The 23150-nt window shown below is 36.2% G+C and overlaps 1 protein-coding gene across 2 annotated transcripts in view; it reads left to right on the top strand.

Annotated features, from left to right (window-relative positions):
• The window catches only part of LOC124382693 (inactive dipeptidyl peptidase 10-like), an 89065-nt gene that overhangs the window by 62244 nt on the left and 3671 nt on the right, over positions 1-23150 (top strand). For both annotated transcript variants that reach the window (XM_046844845.1, XM_046844846.1), the window contains exons 4-19: positions 7680-7774; positions 9026-9100; positions 12682-12734; positions 12830-12911; positions 13555-13675; positions 15508-15662; positions 15807-15904; positions 16126-16249; positions 16407-16445; positions 16723-16830; positions 17931-18022; positions 18175-18222; positions 18968-19089; positions 20383-20427; positions 21031-21129; positions 21351-21420. In XM_046844845.1, coding sequence (XP_046700801.1) covers positions 7680-7774; positions 9026-9100; positions 12682-12734; positions 12830-12911; positions 13555-13675; positions 15508-15662; positions 15807-15904; positions 16126-16249; positions 16407-16445; positions 16723-16830; positions 17931-18022; positions 18175-18222; positions 18968-19089; positions 20383-20427; positions 21031-21129; positions 21351-21420 — 1426 coding nt within the window. The remainder of the gene's footprint in view (positions 1-7679; positions 7775-9025; positions 9101-12681; positions 12735-12829; positions 12912-13554; positions 13676-15507; positions 15663-15806; positions 15905-16125; positions 16250-16406; positions 16446-16722; positions 16831-17930; positions 18023-18174; positions 18223-18967; positions 19090-20382; positions 20428-21030; positions 21130-21350; positions 21421-23150) is intronic.

Raw genomic sequence — 23150 nt, 5'->3', positions numbered from 1 at the left:
ACATATACACACATATACACATACACACACACACACACACACACACACACACACACACACACACACACACACACACACACACACACATATGTATGCACACACACACATGTATGCACACACACACAAACAGTTTTCATGCAAGGCTGTAGCCCAGTAGTTACACTTTTTAGGCAATAAAAAGTTTGAAGCACTTTATCTTTCTTACCCATCAGTCAGTTTGATTGAATTAAAGTCTGCAAGTCTTTGGCTTAACACTGCACTAAATCAAGTAGATCAGATCTAAAGGAAAATACTGACGGATATGAAGTGATGTGTGAGACTGTAGAACTCAACATAAAATGAAGAAAGAACATAGAAGTGCATGTGTGGAAATCACAGATATCAACAAAGAAAATATTGGCAGCGCCTAAATAAATAAATATATTAATTCATTAATTAAAGCATATTTTATAATCTTCCATAATATCCAGAGCATTTCTTAATATCTATCTATTTTGTAATTATAATATATTTTTATTTACTTTGGTCATTGAGGCTAGTTGGTATGCCTCACCAGGAGAGTGCCCTGAGAGAGACAAATTAGCATTCAATAGATTGCTTTTTATATTTATATATATATATATATATATATATATATATATATATATATATATATATATATATATATATATATATATATATAAATGTGTGTGTGTGTGTGTGTGTGTGTGTGTGTGTGTGTGTGTGTGTGTGTGTAGAGGGTATGTTATTGGGAGAGACAGAAGGAGATAAAATGTTTCCTGTTGGATGTGTGTGATGAGAATCAGAGCAGGCATGATTCTGATTTATGTCTGTTTGGATGCTGAACACCACCTCATGGGTAAATAAACAGCACAGATGCTTTCCAGCAAATGATGTAATGAAAGAGGTAGAAAAAGAGTAAAAGAAAAAAGTGTCCTCCTTTACTCTATTTAAAATGCATTAAAATCTATATATGCAGACACGCACAGTGTCCTGGACAGTAATAAATAATGGATGTACATCTCTCCCAAGAGCCTGTAAATCCCAGAATTAACTATGATTGTTTAAACTACTTACCCATGTGAGATTTAATGCATGAGAAGTGTTAACAGAAAGTGATCATTTTAACTTCTACATAGTTCTCACTTTCTAATGACTCCCCATCATCACAGTTTTTTTTTTCTCAGTGTATCTGCAATATAAAGAGTTTTCATTTTTATTTCCAGAGGTGGCAAAAATACACAGGTCATTCACTTAACTGGAAGTACAGATACTAATGTTTTAAAATACTCTGGTAAAAGTTGAAGTACTGACTACACTTTTTACACTCAAGTAAAGAAGTTTGGGCTTTGACATGTACTTAAGTAAAAATTAGCCATTGCTGCTATTACTATTATCCTTTTAGTGTCACGGTAGTAACTGGACCTCACGTCATATTAATATTAGGGCTGTCAATTGATTAAAATATTTAATCGCAATTAATCGCATGATTGTCAACTTAATTCACATTTTAATCTGTTCAAAATGTACCTTAATATAATACTTTTAAAGTTTTTAATACCCTAATACTCTAATACTCTAATACTCCACCTTATGCAAATGTATGTATATTATTAGTGAAAACATGAAAACATAAAGCATGAAGACAAAATATTCTTATAAATATTTGTAAGTAATAATGGTGTTTTAAATGACATAAATCAGCAGGACACCAAACGCATTGCATAAACAGAGAACATTTGTTTTTATTCATATATTTATTATGTCTGTGAGGAAAGTATTTACTGAGTTTCAGGTTGTTTTATTTATGTGTCTGTGAAGATAGATGACAGAGACAGCATAGAGCGTTTTGTTGTTATTTTGAGTGTATACAAATAAAAGTACAGTACTTTACCGCAGTTTAAATATCGCGCCCCCGTTTTTTTTTTTTTTGTGTTATGAGGAAAAAATGCCACAAAATGCGCCTTCATCGGTTCATTGTGTGCATCAAGGAGGATTTTGGTGCTGATTTAAGACGCATCAGTAAAACAAATGTTTTACTGTCTTTTATATTTATTCATTTATATTTTTATTAAAAAATAGTCAAACAGAAATGCACTGACACATTTATTAATCATGTGCTAATAAAATTAGTGCCATTAAAACAAATTTGCGTTAACACGTTATTAACGCATTAATTTTGACAGCCCTAATATGTGATATATATGTGATATATGTGAAATATATATTGCTTGTTCCTTCTGCTTTTCTCATTGTTAGCTTCGTAAACTAACCTACGTCTGTGGTGTGTGAGAGTTAGGAAATAATACACCAGTGGCAGATTAAAAAAGGCACGCAATGACAGGAAATAGGTTGATGGGCTGAAAACGGCAGGCAGTGAGAAGAAAAAATAATGACATTTTACCAAATAAATTAAAGTAATGAACCTGTTTTAAAAATGTAAGAAGTAGAAAGTACAGATATTTGTTTAAAAATGTAATGAGTAAAAGTAATACGTTGTTTGAAAAATAGATAGTGAAGTAAAGCACTGATACCAGAAAAATGTATATATGTACAGTAACAAAGTATTTGTTTTTTTCATTACTTCCCACCTCTGTGCCCTTCCCAGCCATGCAACAAGGAATCCACCTACTGATGGAATAACTGTTGTATGAAACACAGGAAGGTGTTGAATACTTACAGCACTGTGCTTCTGTATATACAGTACTGGCTCTTTCAGGTTTCTGAGAATGTTAGTCATAGGCCATTTCCACCTCACAGTAGGTATCCTGTGAAGATCTGATGCTGTTTTCCTCCATGGCTTATAGAAATGAATAATGCTGTTTTTTTTAGATGTTGCCTTAACATTTTGCAACAGCTCCACTAGTCTGGTACAAATTTCCACCTACTCACATGTTTTTCTAACAGAGGAAAAGCTCGGCCAGTGTAAAAATCCAGTGTAGTAAACACATGGGTCACTTTGATGTACTAGCTTATGTCTAAATCAGCCTAGATTCTGTGTTTTCACTTGCTTAATGCTGGGTGTAAACGTCACGCCTGGCCTGGACAATTTGGGTTGTGACCAATTGTTATACCAGTCTTTAATTTGCATCAAGAAAGTTATGACTCAGATGATAAGCAGTCGTAAAGCCTTTTGGTGCAACATAAAGTGTGACTTATTTCAAGCAAAATGTCCAGAGATTTCTTCTTGTGTTGCCGGGATGGCATTTGTTTGTCTGTCAATGACATTAATCAGTCATGTGTGTTTGTGAGTTCAGTTTTACAATGAGCATGCAGAAAGCATTGATCTACTCCTACACCACTATCAAGTATTTTATATAAACTATGAGAAAGGAACTAGGTCGTTTCCCCACACTGTGAGACCAGGTGCTGTCTTTTGGACTCCTGACCATGTACATTATGCCAGAGGCACTGTGTAATTGCACCTGGTTTTAGAAATCTAATAATCATTTAGAAATTCTGCTTCTCTACATCAGTAATTGGCAGTTTTGACATGCTACTACAGCTCACTGAAAATAACCAAGAAGCCAGACAAACAGACCATTAATTTTTAAATTGAACAACAATCTATTCAGTCAGCTACTGATATGCTGTACATGCAACTTATCATCTGAAACACAAACAGCAGTTATGGGTCGATGTAATTGCAGACATTGTTGATTTGGGCCGGTCGACAAATTATAGTGAAAGTTCTCAGCAGGTGTCACATTGTAGGCATACACTAATCACAAACTGATACATAATTCAATCAGACAGGCCAGACTCGAAAACCAGAAAATACTACTTATACAAATATGACCTGGGACTTGGAAAGGGCATATAGAAAACTGTGGGGGAAAAAAAGTGACTGGCAGCACAATGTAGAGCTGTAGAGTATCATATATATATATATATATATATATATATATATATATATATATATATATATATATATATATATACTGGCTAATAAGGTTGTATTAAGGCAGGAAGGCATGTTGAATTATGTGCTTACACCTTCAAACAAGACTACAAAGTAATTCATTTGCCCCTCACTGACTCAGAAGAAATAGTGGGTATAGTCACAGAATATTTGTTTGATTTCCCCAAGGTACTTTTTATTCAATCTAACCTATAAGCCTGAAAATGTACTGTAGATTGAAAAGACACAGAGAAAAATAGCAAGAGACAGGTGATCAAGGGAAATGCCAGATATGAGCTGCAATAGGAGGCAAACCAGGAAGGTTTGGTGAATGTTTATACCCTCTGTCTAGCATTCGAATGTCTGATCAAAGATTTGTGCTAGGTGAATCTGAATCTGAATATATATCAGATTATGCTTGGTTTAACATACAGTAGCATAGTGGTGTTAAACGCAAATTTCTTATAAAATAAAGTACAGTAAAACGCTGTTGTACGAGCAAGCTATAGTACGAGCAAACGGAGATACGAGCAAACTCGCTCGCGAAATTTTACCCTGTTTCACGAGCAAATTTTGAAGGCACGAGCAAACTCACGCTGTCGGTTTCCCATTTTCGGCGGAGGGTCGCATTAGTCGCTTAGTTGATGACGTATCACTCGGTCGCTCTCATTGTTCAGTGCAGCAAAAACATAACTTTTTTTAGTTTTATATATTTATTTCACTAGAAATCTTGAAGAATTTCTCCCAATAAAATCAGTGATGGTGCTGTGAAAATGAAAGTAAAGAGAATTACCATGGAAACCATAAAGTTTACGAGCGTGGTGCACGTCTCACACTCGCAATCAACCACTACCACGTGAGTGAGTGTTTAAGTATATTTACATTACGGTAATTTGCGGTGTATTTGTTTGTTTAAACAGGCTACAAATACTTTATAAGTGCAGAAATAAGCGATTGGATGAGATCTCGGAACGGATTAAATCACTTTTACATTCATTCTTATAGGAAAAATAAGTTCGAACGTACGAGCAAATGGACCTACGAGCAATTTTCAAGAACGAATTATGCTCGTACAACGGGGTTTTACTGTACCTTATTTAGTTCTACACATTGAGTATAACTAATACTGGATGCAAATGTGGCATACTTCATAATATATGTTAGTTAGTTCGTTAGTTAATCAGTTAGTTAGTTAGAAATTTGTCTTTGGCTTTACCATGCAATACAAAAAAACAAAACAAAACAAAAAACTTACATAACAGCCTAGAACAATACAAAACTACATGAAAAAAATATACAATTTAAAAGTTCAAAATTCACACACGTATACTTTCCCGAATGTATGCATATATATATATATATATATATATATATATATATATATATATATATATATATATATATATATATATATATACACACACACACACACCTACTCACTTGCCTGACTCAGCATTCAGTATTCTAGTTGGCACAACTGAGGTTTTTTCAAGTGTGACAATTGGAACTGGGAGTGTATGGAAAGGAAAGAATCCCCTACAGTACAGTAATCATGGCCTTTCTGTTTAACCTTTTCTGTAGAAATATCTGTCTCTGTCTCTGTGTCTTACCTACAATTCAATTTTCAGTTGAATTTTCAATTCAAGATTTCAGCACCATGGTCAGCAGCAGAGATACAACTTGGATATTTTTTGTTATATAAAATAACCAGGGTTTTTTATTTTTTATTTTTTTTTTGGCAAGTTGCTTTAGAATAAGTAAAAAAAAAAAAAACACTTCTGTACATGCTCTTACAGTAAAAAAAAAAATATTAACTACAAGCAGGTAACTGTAACTGACCACTGTGTTGATAAATATTTTCCTAAAACAACACACCTTTTTATTCCTTTCTCAGCAAATCAGAGTTCAAATTAGTTCACATTACATATTTATTAAATCTGACACTACAAATGATATCGCTTATAAATGACCAGTGTACATATGTATGAAGTGATTAGGGACTAGGGACTAGATACAGTATATCCTAAATATGAACTAGTTATGTATATTTTAAAATAGGTGTCAATGCAGTACTACAAGTGATAAGTGGGATTTGCAATTGCACAAATATAAGCATGCTCTTAATAATTATTAGTGCAGTTTTGGTGCATAGTCATTCTGTGTCATACATACGTCCTTATTTTTGAGACGCTTTTTATTCATTTTCATTTATCAACACATTTGTTGTGAAGTGTATCTGTTTAGGTGGCATTTGGTGCTCCTTCTCATGGAACAGTGTCTTTTTTCCTAATGGTAGCTTGAGAATAAATCGGATTCCTTTGTTTGAGATCAGTTATGATCTATCAGCTCAATGCCTGATGCTTCTGTATTTTAAAAGGTGATTGCTATTTCTGTCATAATACCAAGAATAGAGTATTTTCCTTATCTAATGGGCAAAGGACACATAGCACTAAGCTGTTTTTAATCTACTAATCATCCTTTTTATAGTGACATTTAAAAAATCTTATCATGCCTATTGGGGGGAAAAAATCACAGTGTCACTGAAAAGTAAACATAGCATCTCGGTAATAGCCTGTGCGAGACAATTTCCACCATTAAATTTGAAGCTCTGTTTGAATATTTTTTTCTGGAAATCTAAAAGGAGTGCAAACACACACTGCAATCAGTGTGGTGACATCAGCCAGATTCAATCCATACTGTATGTTTGCAATAGTAAGAAAGTCCGTGCTCACTGTAGAGCAACCTCATCCAATTGCTCAGAAGAACCCCAAATGCTCTAGTGTCTGCAATCGGGAAAAATAGATGATGCTTTTCCCTGGAGCTAGGAAGAGATGAAATGAAAACAGGCATTCTGGGTAAAATTGGACAGCTGCTGTAGAAAAAGGTGCAATTTAGAAAGAGGTCTGCGAGTAGATTGAGAACAAGGGTGGACAAGCAGCTGGCAACAGTGACAAAGGAAAATGAAATGCTTGAAGGTGGTTAAAATACGGCTGAAGGAGTTATCAAAGAGACAGGTGCTCAGGAGCGATAAGGGAGATCTGATGGCAAAGATGCTTCCTAAAAACGTATACCACATACAGCATTTTGGAACGGGATGTTCTAATTACATGCAAATGCTAGATGTTAAAGCAAGGAAATCAGAATCTGTGCTTTGTTATGGATATAAGATATACAGATGTAGATCCCCTTTAACTCTTGGAAAGTGCTGGACCATCTGTGTGGCATGTCTGCACTGCTCTCCTCTGCTGCTCACTGTCCTTGAACACTTGAACAAGCTCTTACACTTACATCAGGCTGCAATTTATCGACTGAAGTTCTGTCTTCAATACACTCCACCACTCTCTCCAACTAAAGTTTGCTTCAAAACTCAGAGAACACACACACACACACACACACACACACACACACACACACACACACACACACACACACACACACACACACACACAATCAGTCCTGGTATGACCTGTATTGCAGAAGTTGAAGTTAAGTACAAAAATCAATACAGTATACTTATTTTTTATATTTTCATGCTCATCCACCATCAGTAATAAATCTACATATATAGTATACTTGATATCTTTATATATATATAGTCAGCTATTTTAGTTTTTTTTTCAGCATCCACAATCTAACTAATTACATTTGGTGTAATTTTAATGAACTTTTTAATTAACAATTAAATAAAGCTAATTTCTTAGCATAGAAATACAAATTGCTTTCTTATTCACACAGTTTCTCTTTCTGTTTCTATTTCTCTCAATTTCTCTTTTTTCAGAATCTGAAGTCATCTACAGAAATCGCCATGGCCATGTCATTAGGTTCAACATTCTTACTAATGAAACAGAGATCATCCTTATGAACAGCACATTTGTGAGTTTAAGTCGTCTTTATCTCTATGATCAGAACACACTCCATCATCTGGAGCCTTGTTTACATGGTAGCTTTGGTTCAGGGACACAAACACCTTCCAGAGATAGACTCTTATTTATTTATATAAATGTACTGTATGTACAATACTGTGCATAAGTTGTATGCTTGCTGTGTGTTTTATATGAATTTCTTACATGCTTATGTTTTACTTGTTTTTTTAGTATCTGTAGAGAAGCAAAAAGATCCAACCATTATTTTTTTTTTATTAAAACCATTATTAAAGATATTTGGGATTTTATATGCACAAACAGTAGAATCATATCAAGCACTCCAAAGAAGACTGAACCCAGCTACAGGCAGATTCCTTATTAAACAGCATGACCGTGCTTAACCAAATTAACAGATCATTTCAAACAGGAAATAAACAAAAAAAAATTGTTTGAAATATTTAAAACAAAGAAAATGAATGTTAAATATAGTGAATATTTAATATTTGAGATTCTGCTCCAAGTTCTTTTTTCAATGAAACAAATGTGTTCCATTGATCATGTTAACTGCTTTGAACAATAGGTCAGATTTTCCACGGGGTTAATCTCTTCTATTGAAGAGTGTGTGCAGGCGACACACTGATAGATTTGATATAAATTGGATCATTCAGTTTTGCACAAACTAGTGCAGTCCATGCCAGCTCAAGTCACATTGTCATTAAATCAAAAAGGGGATGTACCAAATATAAAAGAAACTCTGATATCCATGCAAATATTTTTTTTTACACTTCTACTATGCAGTCAAGCTGTTGTTAATGATGCATTTGTAGTGGAATTCGTAGCATTTATTTAAAAAATAATGGCAAATAGAAGCATTTTTACTAGTGCTCTTAGACTTTTGGACCCTCTACATTTAAGCACTGCTCTGTTTTATGCTCAGATTGAGTGAATAAATGCATAAAGACAAGTGAGGTTTTTTTTGTGAAGTGGTCACTGTAAGATTGTAGATTCGTCTCATTTTTGTTAAGTCTATATTTAACTGTATTGTAATAAAAATGGGGTTTTATTAAATATTATTTAATTCTATAATAAGAATAACTATTATTCTTATTTTTTACTTTTTCCTGATAGTTTAACCAAAATTATTAACACATTAGCAGCATTCCTTTATTTTGCACCATATAGTAAAATCAAGTGGATGTGTTTTGTCTGGATCATTAAAAATAATCTTCCTGAATATTGTTTTGTGTTTTTTTTTTTCCAGGTTGCTTTTAAAGCGACTAAATACTCAATAAGCCCTGATATGAAGTATGTGCTTTTTGCCTATGATGTAAAACAGGTATGTGCATGTTTGTCTTACTTTGGGGGGATTGTTTAAAGAAAATAGCTCTTCTTCATGTTGCAATGCCGTTAATATGTTTGTTTTAATATCACTGAACTTATATATATATATTTTTTATATAAAACACAAGTTAAAATGTTTATTTTAAGTGAATGGATATTTGTGATTTGAGCTCTGGGGGAGCTGTTCCTGTTCTTGTCTGTCTTAAATCTTATATATGTAGTAAAATGCTTTTCAGATTTCAGCCTTTCAGGGTAGACAGTTATCTCCCTAGTCTATGTCTGCATCAAGGCATCACTAAAATATCACTTAAATTACAGTAACCTACAACATAATACAATATGAGGATCCTCACATACATACAGTACAGTCCATCCTTTTCATTTCCATGCTAATATGAGATATCTGACAGGATGAGATTCAGACAAAGTGAGCAAGTGAGTGAAACAGGATGTGTGTGTGTGTGTGTGTGTGTGTGTGTGTGTGTGTGTGTGTGTGTGTGTGTGTGTGTGTGTCTGAGCGAGAGCGAGAGAGAGAGAGAGAGAGAGAGAGAGAGAGAGAGAGAGAGAGTTTCAAGCTAAACTCATCCAGGATTACACACTTTAATCTTGTTACTGTAGCGATTAATCTGATAAACACTTCCCTCCATTCAGAGAGACCAGTCCACTCACTGCAGACTAATCAATCTGTAATTCTTTAAGGATGTGTGTCTGATGTGCATGTGTGTGCGTTTGTTTATATGCTTGGAAAGTTATAAAGCAATTAATGAAATAGTGGATTAGATGTCCAAGCTGCAGGAGTTAATAAAAATGAGTGGATGAATGAAGAATTATTTTCTGCAGGAACATTGTGTAAGTGGCTTTGTGAAAATATTTGAAAGCAAACACAATTTTTCCGAAGAAAAACATTATTTTTTCTAACGTCACTGCCAAACTGTAACAATTGTACGAGTGTACCATTCTGAAACACTGTAGGCTTTAGGATTGTAGCTGTAGCATTTTAGTCAGTCAGTCAGTCAGTAGCCTAAAAGGTTTTGAAACAAATAAGGGTGTGGTCTCAGGTGTGCCACATTAGTCATTTCTCCTGCAGCTTGTCCCCTAAACACTGACCTTCCTTCTAAACCACATCGACACCTGCAACATGACCCTGTTCAAAATGTTTATGTTCTCTGTTGTCTGTGTTGAAACAGTTGCATCGTTATGTTTCCTGTATTTTTGCAGCATTTTTAAAGACCACAATGATAATTGGTAGCGCATTCGATGAATCAGTCCTTATAAACAGTAGCGGCTCGTCTTCACTACAGAGCGTGTGAGCAGCCAAAGCAATCCATCGTCCTTTATCATGTATACATTTAGAAAGCAACATATTTTTTTTCCTTCTAAGCAGAATGGTTTGTCAAAGCCAACAGCAGAGCCACTGTCATTACTCACTCTTACTCTGTTTCTTCCTGTGAGAGCATCAGTCATCGCGTTGTCTCTTATTTCCACCATTCCATTCCATTTTCTCCCCCTTCCTCCCCCTCCATCCATTCCGCTGTTGACTTTTCGTGTCCTCATCTCTCATTCAGAGCACTTTTTGTTCGACTCATTCAGAACACTATTTGTCTCTGGGAGTAAAAGAAGCAGTTTTGTTTTCTTAATCACCCACACAACTCTATCTGTATCTATCACTGTAGCTCTCTTTCTGTCTACCTTTGTTTGTCTCTTTACTGCAGCTGTCTACCCTACATCATTGTTGTCAGTTCTTCGCTCTATTTCTATATCCTATTACTTGACATGTGCATAATAACCCCTGCTGCAGTTGTGCCTTTCCTTAGATTTTATTGACATAGCAGTAGCAATACTGAAGATGAATGAATGAATGAATAATTCCTAATAAACTTTAATATGCATTAGATTTTTGTTTAAATACTCCCATGGACTATAATAAAGTTCCCGCAATTTATTTTTGAGATTATAATCAACCAGTTACATTTATATTGACAATATAGACGTGTTTTAATGCCCACTAATGCTTCATTATATGAGTCTGGTGCAGAAATATTTTTTTAACCGTTTATCTTGACAAAACCCATAGACCACTACAGTGCTTCTTGACTGCCAATGTGATTATGATCATAATAGACATTTAGTGAGATGTGTGCGGATTTTGAATTCTTTCATTCATGCACTTTTGACTGAGACAGGCCTCTGATCTCTATGGCAGGTATTTACTCAGAAATTGTTCATGAGCTGCATTCATTAGTAGAAGCAGGTCTCAGTAATATTGTTTGAAACTTTAAAACTCCATACAGACAGTAACCAGTGCTCAGGATTGAAGCAGTGGGCCTGGGGCTGGGAACATAATCTTTAGTGGAAAATGTATTTGGTAGAATAATTTCAAAGGCCTTGCTCAAAAGTAATGCCATCTGATCTGATCTGTTTTCATATACAGGAGCCTATAGTATAATCAGCTCTTTATCTGAGTTCATATGGGTCCAATCAGGAGTCCTTTTTCTGAGTTCATCCAGATCCAGTCAGGAGTCTAAGCCAAGCTCAAACAAGTCCAATCAGGTTTCAGAACTGAGCTCCCAGAGGAGCAGATACTCAATCATTTTTTGATCCAAGCTCAAACCACAACCCATATCCAATCAGCAGTCTGCTCAGAGTCTGTACAGGAGCCTATAATTAATCAGCTCTTTGATCTGACCTAGTACAGGGCTCATAGCCAAGCAGGCAGCAAGAACCGAGCTCAAACAACCTATCAGGTCTGGATCTTTGTTCACACAGCCTATTTCCAATCCAATGTCTGCTCCATCTGGAAGCTAATCCACTCTTCAGACTTGGGTGTCAGTCTGCTGTATTCCTCCATAATGGATCATAAGTTTTTCTTTTTGCCTGTGTGTGTTTAAAACTCCTGCCAGCAGTTTTCTTAATTGTGCAGCCTGTTGATGTTATTCAGGCTGTTCTTTTTTGATCTTCTATTACAGTGCTTTCTCATTCTTTCATCCTTCTCTGCTGCAGTGTACTGTTTTTCTGCATGAGCACACCTGTACAGTGCACAGTTGCTCAGTGGTTAAGACATTAGATTAATGATCAGAAGGCCATTAGTTTAAATCCCAGTGCTATGAAGCTGCCATTGTTGGGTCCTAAACACATATCTGTTATTTAAATGTGATAAATGTAAGTCACTCAGAATAATCTGCCAAATGCTAATAAACCAAATTGCATGTGGATGTGGTGTTTTATGTGAATCTGTTATTCTGAAGCAGAGAGAAGCACATACGCTGAAAGACATTGAAATATTTAGAAGTTTAGAAGACTTAAAAACACTTAAAACAGAACAAAGCTACTCTCTAATAAATGTTAAAGGAACCACAAATATTCAAACCATGTCAGTAAGAGAAACATTTGGGCTTTGGTGTATATAGATTACTTGAAAACAGTTTTGCATATTTAACTTGAATCAAACTTTATCCAAAGCATGTATATACCTCTAGGCAGTGCTAAAGGGTTTTTTGCAATAGAAAGTCTTCTTGTTGTTGTTCATGTTCAGACTTCTCTTTATTCTTTGTGTTTTTTTTCTGTTTGTAATTACAGGTTTACCGACACTCCTTCACAGCTTCCTACATCATCTACAATATTCACACCAGGTATAATTCATGTTGCTGTAAAACCTTTAGACTTGCCCAGCAAAGAACAGCATCTGGTCTGTCTTTATGTGCATTTATATATGTGTCTGTTATAGGGAGGTGTGGGAGTTGGACCCTCCAGAGGTGCTTAACTCCAGGTTACAACATGCTGCTTGGGGAATGCAGGGACAGCAGCTGGTAAGAGATACAAAATAAATTCTGATACAAATACATTCTGTGTTTTTTTTTTTGTGATCCTGTCATATGCAATGTCCCTATGCAGTTAGACATTACCAAAATTGCATGAATTAATGCTTTCTGAATTTGTTAAAGACCATCTAACTGTATGTGATTATAAACTGCATGTACTTGTACATATTTTCTCTGGATTAGGTGCTCATCAGATATAGCCTTACATCTGCAGTATGTGTAGTTTGATAGTCCCTTCCCTCCAGGAAATCTTTTAAGCTGAATTTGAGCAGCCTGCAGAAAGCCTTGGTTGCAGAGTGTTAAATGCTATCAGAGCTCTGTTACAGTATGTTAGCATGACCTTCAGATGGAAAGGCATCTGTATTTAGTACCTCTGTCCAGCAGGGCATTTTCAATTATGTAGTGTTGACCCAGTGCTCTGCTCAATCGTGTACTTTTCATTCCTTGAACATACCCGATTCAGCTCACAAAGCGCCTGCTTATTAGCTACTGAGTTAAATCAGTAGTGTTAGAGCAAGAAAAACATAATGCAGACCACAAAGAATAGGAGCTGTGCTGCATGTGTACTGATTCTCCACAAAACCTTCACCATGTGACTTGATCCTCTGGATATCATCTCCTATGTGTGTAGGTGTATATCTTTGAGAATAATATATATTACCAGTCTGATGTGAAGAGCATCTCCTTGAGGCTGACATCATCAGGAAAGGAACGAGTGGTGTACAATGGCATAGCTGACTGGCTGTATGAAGGTATGAAATTACATTTGTTTTACTTACTAATAGTAAATTTGAATCCAAATTCTAAAAGTTTAAACAAAGCAAATGAATAAAACAATAAAAACTATTGAACAGTGGAAAATATACCTTAATATGAATATCATAAAAAATGTCATAAAATTTAGAAATTCCCAATAGGCCAGATTATTTTATTATATATTTTAATAGTGATTTTAGAGTTGGTTTCACACCTGGCCTGAATTCTACACTATGCAGGTAGGACAGATTTTTGGCTCATTTGAAGCAAAAATTTGTGCAGGTAGGTTGGCAAAACAGCAAGCACTCAACACAGTGTGTTGAGCATCTTTTAATATTTTTCTTTGGTTCCAAAACAAGTGATGTAGAGTGGTTTTTGCATGCATGGCATGACATTGTGCAGGAATATCAGCAAACCAAGTTGGCATGAGACATGCATTATTTACAGAGCTCTCAGCGCATGTACTCAGATATTAGTAAGTACCACAGAAATTACTTACTTATAGTGCTTCCATCTCCTGAAAGTTTTTCTTTTTTTTTGTATCTCACCTACCTTACTGACCAATCCTTTCCCTAGCATTATTAAAGTAAAAAACAGAAAATAACTGCTCCTAGCCTTGTAAACAGCCTTCACACTGCACCAATCATATCAATGATATGGACTCAGGGCCCAAACAGAAGTGTAAAGCAAAACCTAAAAAACAGATAGCCTCCCAGTGTTCTGTGGAACATGATTCGCTTTCTCCGAGCTATGAGTGATCCTCATGTTAAACATCGGGTTATTCTTAGCCATGAGAAGTGCTCGGGTTGGGATACACTGCTCTGAGAGATCAGCCAGGCTAAACCATTTAGAGATTCAGACATAATAAGCAAGACGTTATGACTGTGGATCCTAATACAGCAGGAAGCCAGTATAAACATTATAAGACTGAGGTAACATGCCAGGCTTTCTTTTTTCTAGCTGCACTCTGAACTAGCTTAAGCTTGTGTAAAGGAAAAGCAGAGCAGACAGCCAGGAACTTATTATTATGGTGAGATTTAGACGTTATAGCCGGATTTCAGCAAGCTTATTACAAGCCTTATCTTGTGCATGTTTCCTAAATAAGAATATCCAATTTTAGAGATGTTATGCACTAAGCATACTCAAGGGTCATTCACTGTAGTTTTATTGTTTCCCAAAAGAGTAATCGTGCTTTAGACTTAAAGTAGATCCCAGCATCAGGGCATTTGTTTAATCAGGATTCAAAAAAGGATGTTTTTATTCAGTTAGAATTTTTGCATAAGCAATCGCATCTTCCATCTAGCGGAGATCAAATAAAACGGTTTATCCTGAACAGTGATTAAAGATAAATTTGTTCTGCAAGACTGAACTCGAGCTTTGTTTTGTGTGGGTGTGTTGGAATAAGTGACTAAGTATGAGTTAGTGAATGCAGATACGCTACTGAATGTTTATGTGTTCACGTTTGGCAATTAAATTGTGGCGACAAGTCTTAATTCTGCTCTGAAAGATAATGCTCAGATTATTACTCGTCTAACAGCAGCTAGCTGATGTACACAAATGCGCACACGTGCACACACACACACACACACACACACACACACACACACACACACACACACACACACACACACACACACACACACACACACACACACACACACACACACACACACACACACACATTCTGCCCTGACCCAAGTGTTAATGAAGGGTCTAATCAAAATGGCACTCACTTCATCATCGCATTAGATTGCCTGATTATGCTAACGCCATCAGTAACTACAAGCAATGAACATTATACATTTTGCATGTGTGTATGTGTGTGTAGAGGAGATTTTGCACACTCATGTCGCACACTGGTGGTCTCCTGATGGTGAGCGTTTGGCATTCCTGGTGTTGAACGACAGTCTGGTGCCCAACATGGTTCTACCCACCTTTACAGGAGCCACATACCCGAAAGGCAAACAGTATCCATACCCTAAGGTACATCTCACACACACACACACACACACACACACACACACACACACACACACACAGATTAACAATATCAGATGTATCAGCTGTGTGTGTGTGTGTGTGTGTGTGTGTGTGTGTGTGTGTGTGTGTGTGTTGCTGTATTTGAAGGCAGGTCAGCCCAACCCCACTGTCAAACTGTTTGTGGTGAATCTTTATGGACCAGCACACACCCTGGAGCTCACACCCCCAGATGGACTGAAACTCAGGTGAGTGTAATCATATACTGTATCTCAGGAGATGCACACTGTAAAATTGAAAGAAAACGAATAATTTAGGGATTAAATTTGACAAAGATGGCACTTTTATATCAATCAATTTACTGAAATGTTGTCAGACATCACTATTGTTACTCCCTTTATTTCACTCTTTTTTTATGCGATTGGGTTTAAGCTTGTGTGTGTATGTGTGTGTCTGCTTGTGCTGACAGGGAGCACTATGTAGTGATGGTGAAGTGGATCAGTAAGACTAAGACTGCAGTCAGGTGGTTGAATCGAGCTCAGAATATCTCCATACTGACTGTGTGCGACTCTACCACTGGAGCCTGCTACAAGGTACACAGACACACACATATAAACACACACACACACACACACACACACACACACACACACACACACACACACACACACACACACACACAAATCACACATGCTCACTCATCTATACTAACAAAACATCTTTGGGTAATAATAGGTTTGTGTGTTTTAGAGACATGAGGAGACATCAGAGCGCTGGCTCTCCAAACAGGTAAGATCTCTCTCATTCCGCTGTCTCTGTCTCTGTCTCTGTCTCTGTCTCTCTCTCTCTCTCTCTCTCACACACACACACACACACACACACACACACACACACACACACACACACACACACACACACTCTTTAACCCTGTATTCAGTTCTGAGGAGTGTTACCTTTAGAGTGCTCTTCAGTTAAAGAGTGCTACACAGCTCTAGAGCATTAGCACCTGGCCAGAGTTTTTTGTGTAGTGCCATGTGTGATTTTTTTTCTTTCACTCCCTCTTCAGGATCAGAAGCCTTTTTTCTCACAGGATGGCAACCGCTTCTTCTTGACCGTACCTGTAAAACAGGGTGGCCGGGGAGAGTTTCATCACATTGCAATGTTCACCACACAGGTAAGCATTTTAAATAGCTGTGCTGTGTGTTTCATGCACTAATTCTCAGTTTTAAAGAATGATATTATGCCACTGTGTCAAGCCCACCAGTATCTACTGTGGAGGTTAATTAATGCTTGGTACAACCACCATAAACCTAAATTTAGAAAGTCTTGATGACTATGGGCAATTACTTTCATAGACAGAAGTGTGAAATTTTTCACTACAGCAGTTTTGAGAAAATGGTAGAGTTGAAATTTGTACTAAAAGCGTCAGATAAAGAAATTAGGAGGTTTATGGGCCAGAGTCTATTTTGTTCCACAATGCAAACAGAGAAAATGCAACAGCATTCAGTCACAGAAAGAGGATGGACTGGACTTTTTTTTTTTGGTTTATAATTCTTTTTCATCTTGACTGCAAAATACAGCGATTTATTATTCAGTATAGAAAAGATATGGCCTTCACTCCCAACTTTGTATGACTTTGAATTCTACATTCAGCAAAATATTTTCTTTTAGCTCTTTAGATTTAATGACAGCACGACACAAACATTTAGCTTCTCTAAAAGCCTTGATGAACTGAATCAGGTGTTTAAATAATTAAAAACTGCTCAATGGAACTGACTGCTACCAAAAGAGAAGGTAAAAGGCTTTTCTTGTGTGGTTCATTCAAGAGCACATCACTAGAAACACTTCTTTGGTTGAGCCCAGTAAACTTTTTGTGTTAGAAATTGACTAATTTAATTTACATCAATGATTTTCTTTCTGCTTATATTGTATAATGGTGGGTGTATAATATATAATAATAATAATGTAACAATAATAATATAATAATATATATTATTATATTATTATTATTATTATTATTATTATTATATTGTATAATGGTGGGTGTATAATATATAATAATAATAATGTAACAATATAATAATATATATTTTATTATATATATATATAATCAGTGTTTCTTGTGATGTACTGCTTATTCTAAATGTGATCTGCATCAATATGGATGTGTTAGTGTAAGGATACGGTAGTCTGATAACATCAGTTAATTAGCAATAAAATGATTTCGAATTTTGTACAGTTTTGAATCATGCTGGTGATTACTACTCTTCTCAGGGTAGAGTGGATCAAAATGAAGTACGTCACCTAACCTCTGGTAACTGGGAAGTGACAGAGATTCTGGACTATGATGAGAACTCCCAGACCATGTGAGTCTTTCCATATCATGCACACTTCTATATTAATACACAAATACCCAATTTGCCAATTTACCCAAAATCTGCTTTGAGTCCTTCAACAATGGGCTGAATTGATGATAAATAAATTGTCCTTGAACCCTGCCATGATTTTTTTTCTACAGATATTTCCTAAGCACTGAAGGATCTTCAAGAAGACGACAACTCTTCAGGTCTGGATTTGTTCTTTACTGTTTAAATTTAGATTTCAGTTTAGACTGGCTGCTTTAAAATATAATATGCTTTACACTCAAAACAACCTTTACAGATATTTTATGTTAATATATATTATATAATAAAAAGAATATATTTTATGTTAATTTTTGGTAACACTATATGGACAAAAGTATTGGGACACCTGACTTTTCCATCAATATGTAGCTCTTTCTCAAATTATTACCACAATGTTGAAGGCACACATTTGAATAAGGTGTTTCTGGATTAGCATTTGATTTTCACTTCACTTGTACTAGGAGACCCAAACCTTTTCCAGCATGGCAGCGTGTCTGTGCACAAAGCCAGCTACATGAAGATATGCTTTACATAGTTTGGAGTGGAAGATCTTGAGTGGCCTACTATAGCACTCTGACTTCAATCCTATTGAACAACTTGGGATGAATTGGAACGTTGACTGCACCTCAAACCTCCTCACCCTACACCAGTACCTGACTTTACTAACACCCTTGTGTCTGAGCACAAATCTCTACAAGCACACTTAAAAAAAAAAATCCCAGAAGAGTGGAAGTTATAACAGCAAATGGGAACTAAATGTGGAATGGGGTGTTCAAGAAGCGCAGATAAATGTTATGGTCATGTCCACAAACTTTTTTCCATAAAGTGTACTTTCTCTCTAGGCTTGTTAAGCTCAGTTGGAGGTGATAAAATAAAAATGAAGTCACTGGATGGTTCTGTGTTCAGTGTGTCCACAGTCGGTCTGTTCCCACGGCGATGTCTGACCTGTGACCTAAACAAAGCCCACTGCACTTTTTTTAGTGCTGACCTCAGTCCAACACAGCAGCACGTTATACTGCACTGTAAAGGTACAACTCACCTCCACCTAAAAACCTTCACTTAGGCAGAGGGTAATCATTATCTGTAAGAGTTAAAGTGTTAATAATAAATAGTCATGTTACATTTTTTATTGCTGCCCTTTTTGGGTGCCATTAATGAATCTTCCTTGTGTCATCCTTTGGTGCAATTCTCGGCTAGTTGCCTGTGTGCTGAAACTTTATGCGATGCATTGATGGAGAAAGCTGCGGCTGTTTTTAAATGGAGATTGCTGAAGGTCTTTGAGTAACCATGATTATCTTGAGGTTACAGGGCATTATGTGGATGAAAATTGGAAACTGCACTCACATGCTCAGATTTAATGAAAACAGAAGTGAAGCGCTTTTGGTGAAGCACGAGCCGAGCAAAGACATTAGGCATGCTTAGCACAGATTGTGCAAAGAACATGATTGCAGCAGTGAAATGTCTGCCTTTTGAGTACCTGACCTGGATCTCACACAGTGTTCTGTGTTTTATAATCCTCTTTTGCGAAAAAATATGTAGGTTAAGTAGGAGAAGAATATAGGAATCTGTGGTACATTCTGTATAATAATGCATCTAAAATAAATAAGAAAAATAAGAATGTATGACTCTGAACACAGTGTTTAACACAATACAAACATTCTTGTGGTCAGGTTTAAGCTATTAAATATTTTGGTGAACAATTATTAATTTTTACAAACAACCTATTCCTTATGGTTAATTGGTTTATTGATTTCACACCCCTAATAAGCTTAGAACTCATAACAGCCCAGTGATGATATACTTTCCCAGAGTACACATATAGAGCAGAAATGGGTCCCATGGGTTGCATTTTTATCTAAGTGGCCAGAGTAAGTTTTAAATGCAATGTATCTTTACATATACCACTAATATTATATTATTAAAAGCAATACATGTACATAAGGCTAATAACTAACACAGGATTAATAAAAATAACTAAAAGACAAGCAGACGTGCACACAGGACTACATAAAATGCACCCATGGGGCAGAGGGGGTTCAATATTTAAAGCTCTGGGTTGCCAATCAGAACGTCGGTGGTTCAAGTTTAAACAACTATAGATCATGCTCACATTGCACATGTCCATTGTCAGTGGTGACATTAACAAAGGGAGCACAAAGTGCACATTTCAGGTACTCATGCGTGTTCTTGTACCTTTTTGGGAGTATGTTCTTACTTTGCACTTAGGCTTAGTATCACACACTTACACACTACTTTAACCTGTGCTATTAATCTGTAGTCTAAATCAGGTTTGTTTGATTGGCTTTATCTGTTCTGTTTAGGACCTGGAGCCCCCACTGTGATCGTCCACACACTTAACACAGCCAGTGAGTGTTTATTTACATGTTCATCTCACTCACTTTCTCTCACACACACACACACACACACACACACACACACACACACACACACACACACACACACACACACACACACACACACACACACACACACACACACACACAAATTCTTTACTTACATGAAATGTATTTTTGCAACTAAATATTAGCTATTTTTTATTGTCATTTGCAAATATAATCAGTGAGCTGTAATGCAGCATATGTTATTGCTAGGGGAAGAACAACGCTTCTCTTTTATTAATAAAGTAGTAGCACCTTTAGGTTTTCAAGAAAACCACATCAGTACCCATCCTGCTCTGGATTTAATGCTTTTATGGCAGTTGTTGCTATGATTAAATGTGGCAATGGGGCCTCTGTAAACCTCAGATAACTCACCATTATGGGTTTTCCTTCTAGGAGGCAAATTCCTGTAGTGAATATACGGTCAGAAGACATCTTCTAAATCACAGAGTACCCCAGGAATAGAATTCTTACCAGTGACCATGCTGCTGTTATCAAGATTTTAAATAAATAAATAAATAAACAAGCTTTAACAGTTTTCATTTTTCCACCCTCTGTCTGTGTGCCCAGATTATTTTATTCTGGAGAATAACTCTCTCCTGAAAGCTGCTCTGAAATACAAGCGAATCCAGATCACTGAGCATAAACTCCTACAGACTGACCGCTTTGGTAAATATCTCTTCACCATCAGCATGTTCATTTCACAGTTAACAGACAACTTTTCATTTTATATTTGTACAATACCTGTAGGAATCCATATGATGCTTTTTGCTAATAGATTTTTAAACATAGACAGGTGCATTTCTTTGTAGAGCAGCTAATGCAGTCATCATTCATGTAAATCCCATAATGTTTTTCCTCCCTAAGGTGTTTTTTCTTGCTTTTTACAGACCTGCCTCTAAAAATTTCCTTCCCACCAGACTTCTCTGACTCACGCCATTATGGACTACTGCTGATGATGTAAGCATTTGCTGCTGTAAAAGCAGTTTTCTATCCCCCATGGCATTGAAAGACAAGATATGCCTCTACTTAAAAAATAAAATTATTGATTTTCTTTTTATTTTCAGAAAAAAATGGAAATGATCATTTTTTGTGAGACGCACACACACACACACACACACACACACACACACACACACACACACACAGTTTGAGTTTGAGTTTGAGTGAGCCTGTGCCCATTATAGCCTCAGACTACAGTCCTGAGCTGACAGAAATGAAAACCAAACTGATCTTCTACTATTGTAGCTCATCTCTCTTGAGGTTCAACATGAGATTCCTTTCTACTCAGCATGGTTGTAAAGGCTGGTTGAGTTACTGTAGCTTGTCAGCTTGAACCAGTCTGACAATTTCTCTGACCTCTCTTATCAAAAAGCACTTTTGCCCACATAACTCCCACTCTTTTTTTTTGCACCATGCTCTGTGTAAACCCTAGAAAGTATTGTGTGTAAAACTACAAATTACAATTAAATTTTTGGAAAAAAAAAAGTCTTCTTCTTCTCCTATTAGGGGTCGCCACAGCGGATCATCCGTCTCCATACCCCCCTGTCCTCTACATTTGCCTTTTCCAACCCAACTATCTTTTACTCATTGCCACTGTCTCTAAACCATACAACATCACAGGTCTCACCAGTCCTATAAACTTGTCCAAATGTTTATTTATTAGTGTATATTCAAATATATTTTTGAGAATATTTGACTTTTTTATAGTGAAAATAAAGAAGCATTTGTTTTCTTCATTTTGGGTGTATAAACATTTGCACCTGGATTTTACTCATAGCCATCCTAGCTTTCATCACACCAGATGCAGTTTTAAAGTAAGGGTTAAGAAATGTTATTGCTCCTTTAAGATTGACAGGAGAGAAATGGCGTACAGGACCAGTGAGAATAGAGGAGAGAGAGAGGGAGAGTGTAAAAGAGAGAGAGAGAAAGAGAGAGACAAAGAGAGGCGTCTCATAATGATCATTACCATGCTGTGCGTTTACATTGAGTTTTTGTGATGAGTGAAAGAGGAACACAGCTGCAGGTAATTTTGTATTTATACTTGAACGCCTTCTACTAGAGGAAAGCTCTGCTGTCTATATTAGTATCAGCGCACACAGTAAGATGATATTTATCCACTTACACTGATTGTGTTAAATACTGTAATCATGAAGCCGAAAGATGGTAAACTCTTAGTATGTTCTTCAAATGTCTTCTGTGGATTTTAATTTGTTCGCCTTACTCAAAACAACCAAGACTTCCCTTGAAGTGCTGATTAGGTGGATAAGATTTACCAGTAATATTTCTGCACTTTTAAAATCCATTGTGACTTTAACATCCACCACTTACACCATCATTGATATCAAATGTTTATGGTGCCATCTGTTCATGCTTTTTTTTTTTTTTTTTTGCTTTTGGAATTAGTCTAAAAATGTGAAACTTTCAGCCATATGGGGCAGCCGTGGTGCAGAAGGGGTCTAGTTTTGTGTAAAAAAAAAACAAAAAACAATGTATTTGAACTTATTTTGAAGTATGTCTCTGAAAAATTAAGTCATCATTTATCACTGTCTGGCTGTTCAGTCAGACAAAAAAATGCTTTCTTACTGAAGTTTATTCTTAGAGGTTCAGCTTGGGGAGAGTGTGTGTGTGTGTGTTGTTTTTGCTTCTGTGTAAGCTACTGAGAATAGTTTTGTGTATATAAATTACAC

This window comes from Silurus meridionalis, chromosome 3 (assembly GCF_014805685.1).
Source record: "Silurus meridionalis isolate SWU-2019-XX chromosome 3, ASM1480568v1, whole genome shotgun sequence".
NCBI lineage: Eukaryota > Metazoa > Chordata > Actinopteri > Siluriformes > Siluridae > Silurus > Silurus meridionalis.
Note: the sequence above shows the minus strand (reverse complement) of the source record. Positions and strands in the feature narration are given on the sequence as shown.